At 40.0% G+C, this 6000-nt stretch overlaps 1 protein-coding gene across 1 annotated transcript; it reads left to right on the top strand.

Moving 5' to 3' along the window:
• The first annotated feature begins 1663 nt into the window (after nucleotides 1-1663).
• LOC136243101 (tyrosine-protein kinase-like) lies at nucleotides 1664-5695 on the top strand. The gene is made up of 2 exons (XM_066034617.1): nucleotides 1664-3194; nucleotides 4334-5695. The coding sequence occupies exons 1-2, from the start codon at nucleotides 1960-1962 to the stop codon at nucleotides 5445-5447; spliced, it is 2349 nt and encodes a 782-aa protein (XP_065890689.1). The 5' UTR covers nucleotides 1664-1959; the 3' UTR covers nucleotides 5448-5695.
• The last annotated feature ends 305 nt before the right edge of the window (nucleotides 5696-6000 follow it).

The following is a 6000-nucleotide window of genomic DNA, read 5'->3' as shown; positions in this document are numbered from 1 at the left end:
CCATTTGCACAGAGTTCAGCTTAGTTTCTATTGCATCACAAACTTCCTTAGTGTTGTTACCAACATATTACGCACAAAACTATCTTCTAAACTGTTTTATAGTGTGACTAACGTGTTTTTTCCCACAAATTCTCTCGACAAAGCCTCAAAGCTGCTCTTCATTTTCGTTCGCGTAAGTAAGGGATACGCCCCCTTTCAACTCGAAGCGATAGGCTATTCCTGGCAGTGTACGAGGCCTGCACCGTTGTTTTTCATTTGCTAAATGCCTGAAAACCTCAAGGGGAAGGTAGTCTGAGGAAAGTCACCACACCCGTATTTCAGTCCGCCGAAAAGAAACCACCTCAGAGCAAAGTTCACCTGTGCAGAAGTTTAATATAGACTTCATTTCACTTTTACTTCTTACACAAAAGCTGCTTTTACCGTTATTAAACGATTTTGCTCACGTGGGTGCGTACGGACAAACATAGGTAGATAGATAGGTACACACACACACTTTTACGAAAACAATTTCAGTAAACCAGCTTTGAATTCGATATAGGTAACTATTATATATTTGATTTGCATGAGCTTCCGAATTTAAGATTGCACGACAGAGATGATTTTGGAGCTTTGTAATTCACAGCCAATAAGGACTAAGCCAAATATCTGCATATATTTGGAGAGTATAAGAGTTGCTCTTTCATATCAAGTACAGAAAGACTTGATCACCTTCAAGCATTACGAGCAGTGCCACTCGACCGATAATACATAATTTTGTCCGAGAATTGAGAACATTCGGACAGGTCACTTTTGCTGCTCCTGCAGCCAGACGAAGAAAGCTGCAGGTCTGAAATTTAGCATGCAAGAGTTTATGGTCTAGACCTCTCCAAAGGTATAGCAAGAGCAGAAATTTTCTTTGCGGGTTTGAAAGAACAAGTTGATGTTGTGCTACTTCTAAAAACCAGGCGCCATGCAGCTAGCTAACTCATCTGGAATAACTATAGACAGTATATACTACTATGAATTAACCAACTATGTATTACTACTTTACAATAGGGTAGTTTGGGTTGTGCAATAATATAATTAGCTATTTCTCGTATTTTGTAATTCATGAAATATTCGTAATTCGTTCAATTACGTTGCTATGCACTGCTAAGGAAGCGTTTGTTAAATAAACCGCTTTTACCAACATATTACGCACAAAACTATCTTCTAAACTGTTTTATAGTGTGACTAACGTGTTTTTTCCCACAAATTCTCTCGACAAAGCCTCAAAGCTGCTCTTCATTTTCGTTTGCGTACGTAAGGGATACGCCCCCTTTCAACTCGAAGCGATAGGCTATTCCTGGCAGTGTACGAGGCCTGCACCGTTGTTTTTCAGTTGCTAAATGCCTGAAAACCTCAAGGGGAAGGTAGTCTGAGGAAAGTCACCACACCCGTATTTCAGTCCGCCGAAAAGAAACCACCTCAGAGCAAAGTTCACCTGTGCAGAAGTTTAATACAGACTTCATTTCACTTTTACTTCTTACGTAAAAGCTGCTTTTACCGTTATTAAACGATTTTGCTCACGTGGGTGCGTACGGACAAACATAGGTAGATAGGTAGATAGGTAGATAGGTACACACACACACTTTTACGAAAACAATTACAGTAAACCAGGCGCACGCCCACAGCCGGCCTTCGGCCGGCTGTGGGCGTGCGCCTGGTTTAAAAATCGCGTCCGAACCGATGGTGGTCGAACATTGGTGGCTTACTCTATATGCTGTGTCTTGCACGCAGAGGCGACGGAAAGGTGGGGGGGCTAGGGGGCTTAGTCCCCCCTCAGAATGATGTCACGCGAATTATCCTTCTTGGAGTGGGGCTGAAACCGTGATCACTAGTTTACGTAAATCTACGGATAATTTCTATCAACAATCTTCTAAACTATTTCTAGTTCTAATCTCGATCTAGTTGGTCGTGTCAGACCACTCGCCTTTCCACATGGCTTCAGTAACAGCTAGGACCAAGGAGAGGAAATTTAAGAAGGAGTTGAAGTGTTCATTTTGTGAGGATGTTTTCGCTGAACAGAGAACACTGTTTTGTAAAAGTTGCATACAGGATAGCATTGAATCCTCGCTGGAGGCGGACTACAACGAGCAGCTCGATACTTTAACTTGTCCCTTTTGCCGTCAACTAATCTCACAACTTAATTCTGATGACATTACCGCCAACTTCAAACAAAAAGTCACACAAGTGATCAAAATCCTTAGCAAGCAGAATGAGGAAATGATAACCAAAGTATCCTATGGTGATAGTGATGCGGTTGGGATGATGATGATTAGTTGTGGTAAATGTGAGGAGACTTGTCCTGCCATCTCGTGGTGTGGTGCATGCAGGAGTGCATTGTGTTGGCAGTGTGATCACGTGCATGGGAAATGGAAGGAATTCAAGGCCCACAAAACAATACCAATTGACAAGTTTCAGAAAAGGCGACATCCAAGGCAAGCCACTGTAAAACGACTAGAATATTGCAAGACCCACACCAAGCAAACTCTAGACCTGTACTGTAAGTCTTGTAGTAGTTTAATATGTCGAGACTGTACCTTGAAAGATCATCGTCATCATAAATTTGCCACTGCAGACAAAGCTGCAGAGAAAAAAGAATCAAAACGCAAAAGTAAAACAGTTTCTACCCAAAAGGTAAAAGACATTTCAAAACATGATCACGTAGCAGGAGCAGCATCAACCAGCAATGCTGCTAAGTTGCCTCAGAAACAACCGAGATATCCACTCTGTGTTTTGAAATATGATTATAAATTTGTATCTCACACAGAGCATGACTTTAGCTTCAACAAAGGAGACCTACTCTACATACTAAATACTGATGATAAAGACCAGTGGCATGTTAAAGCTAAACATTCTGGTCAGGAGGGATACATTCCCAGCAGTTATGTTGAAGAATATGAGTCTCCAGGTGACCAGCACAAAGAAGAAAATAGTATAGCAAGGGGTCCACCCATTCCATCTCTGAAAGAACCAAACTTTCCACTGTTTGTGGGAAAATACAAGTACTCGTCCAGTACAGATGATGACTTGAGCTTCAAGGAAGGAGACCTACTCTACATTATAAGCACTGATAAGGGAGACTGGTGGTATGCTAGGTCTAAGCACACTGGTCAGGAGGGATATATCCCCAGCAATTATGTTGTAGAATTCAACCTACTGGATGATGAAGAGTAAGCAAATGTGTAATAGATGTCTGGGAATTTTTTATTAGGTTATTAGTAAAGCCAACAGACTGAACAATTTTGTGTCCAGTGGATCCAGTTATCCACAAATACCTTTTCCCATAGACCTAGAGGTAGATATGGGATTAATAGTATTATACTGAGCTACTCAACAGATCCAATAGAACATAGATTTACTCTCTAATAGGACACACACTAACATCTAAGTACTCTAATTGAACAGTCACTTTTGGTGTTCGGATAAGTGAACATCTATTGTATTAAAATTTCAGCCTATTTTATGGACAGCTGGCAGCTCCTTAAGTATTGTGATATGAGCTGATGATGCCTGAAGAATGTCTTAGTTACTTGACACAATTTATGGTAGGGCTGAAACAAATACTAATACTCGGAGAGTACTCGTTAAGGATTTGGTACTTGGATAGTAAAATTGGTACTCGTTAAGATCACATGACCCAGCTCACATGATGTATTTGTCGTCAGGGAGTGACACATTGAAGGCTGTAGAGTTTTGATTAGCATATGTTTTTTTTTGTCAGGGACATTAATATCAGTACTTTAATACAGTGTGTGTATCATTTTGTTGTTACTTGAAAAGCTGTAAACTGCTTAAGGTGGTACAAAACATGTCAAATGGGTATGACTACAAATAGCTAGTATTCGTGAGTACTCAATCATTAACTCTAGAGAGTACTCGAATACTACAAATCCATGATCATTTCAGCCCTAATTTATGACAATAACTGTATGGTAGGGCAGTGACTGTAGTGTATGGTACTTATTTCCCAGGCAACAACTATCATACAGTTACCGTATACTACTGGGACAATAACTACCTCTGAAAGATGGCTTCACTGAATTCTATAACATCATCAGTCAGTCACTAATCGATTTCAATCCTCTTATGTAAAACTAGCTATGTTATCCAAGTTACCATGCATACCACCATCAGAGTTTAACCTCAGGTACCATAATTGATGTGTGTAGTGTACACACATTACTATAGCACACACATTGTAAAGGTTTAATGAAAATTCAAAACTACAATTTGTGATACACACCTCTGTAAAGCTAAACATGGTATGTTATAATAATTATTTGCTGGTACTTTCTGTGGTTTTCAATAGCTGGTACTTTGGAGCAATCAAGAAGAAAGATGCTGAGAAGCAGCTGATGCAGCCATTCAATGTCTATGGGTCCTTCCTCATTCGTGACAGTGACACTTCACCCGGCAATTACACACTTGCAATAAGAGACACAAAGAAGGTCAAACACTACAAGATACACAAACTAGATGGTGGAGGGTTCTATGTCACCCCACAAGTGACTTTTGAAGATATTCCCAAGTTAGTTGACTACTACAGCAAACAAACTGATATCTTGTGTGTGAAGTTGAAGGCTCCTTGTCTGTACAATAAGCCATCGTCAGTTATTGACAAGTTAAGAAATGATGATGCTTGGGAAATTGATAGGAGTACTATTCACCTTGTTAAAAAGTTAGGAGCAAGCCAGTTTTGTGAGGTGTGGCAAGGATTGTGGAACAACGCTACTCCTATTATAGTGAAGACAGGTACCATGGTTGCTTCTGATTTACTTAAAGAAGCAAAGTTTATGAAGAAACTAAAGCATCCAAACATCATCCAACTATATGGTGTGTGCACACAAGAGGAACCCATCTACACGGTGATGGAGTTGATGAAACATGGCAGCTTGTTAGAGTACCTCAGAGGTGATGGTCGTTCTCTAAAGCTTCCCCAACTAATAGATATGGGAGCACAAGTAGCAGCTGGAATGGCTTACCTTGAGGAGAAAAATTATATCCATCGAGATCTTGCTGCAAGAAGTATTTTAGTATCAGAGAATTTAATTTGTAAGGTGTCAAACTTTGATCTAGCCCGAGTCCTTCATGATGGTATCTATGAAGCACACACTGGAGCAAAGTTCCCCATCAAGTGGACAGCTCCAGAGGCTGCAATGTATAATCGTTATACCATCAAATCTGAAGTTTGGTCATTTGGTATCCTACTTTACGAGTTGATCACCTATGGTCGTTTCCCTTACCCCGGAATGAATAATGCTCAAGTGTTAGAAGCATTGCAAACAGGTTATCGTATGCCATGTCCGATGGGTTGTCCGGAACAGCTCTATGAGATCATGAGACAGTGTTGGAGGGATGACGCATCATCTAGGCCAACCTTTGAGATGCTTCAAAAGCAGTTAAAGGAGTTGGGGCTTGACTGACTATCAAGTTATGTAACATTCCAATAGTGTTTTTGTGACATTGCATTGTAACCTGTATAGTGTGTATTTTGGGTTGACTTACAATCATCTTATCCCAAGTTACTGTAATGTCTCAAAGTGGTGTGTGTGTGAGGCTAATTAATTACATGGCCTGGATTTCATGACTACATTACCTCAACTTAGTTAGGAGAGTGATGTTTGATAGTGCACACAGTGTGTAACTACTAATGTTTGTCAAAGAAAATTAACTGCTTATAGGGAGCCAGTATGATATATATATTATATTAGTGTTCATCCAGACTACTGCTATCCCTCTATACTGATCAACATGCAATGTGTATCGCTCCTTCATGTAAACATTCTTGCTATCACAGATAGCTTTATACCACCCTTCTAGCACCTCATTACAAGGGGTGGTACTTCAGTATATCTCTTATCCTTGGTCAAAGCCAGAAAATAAGTCTTGATCTTTGACTTCAGCTACTTGATTCTTGGCGAAATTCTCATATATTTTCATTTAAATGACGATGTAATTCTAATTAATTGTAGCAGT

This window comes from Dysidea avara, chromosome 13 (genome assembly GCF_963678975.1).
Source record: "Dysidea avara chromosome 13, odDysAvar1.4, whole genome shotgun sequence".
In the NCBI taxonomy this organism is placed as follows: domain Eukaryota; kingdom Metazoa; phylum Porifera; class Demospongiae; order Dictyoceratida; family Dysideidae; genus Dysidea; species Dysidea avara.
The sequence above is the reverse complement of the archived record's forward strand: the minus strand, read 5'-3'. Positions and strand labels throughout refer to the sequence as shown.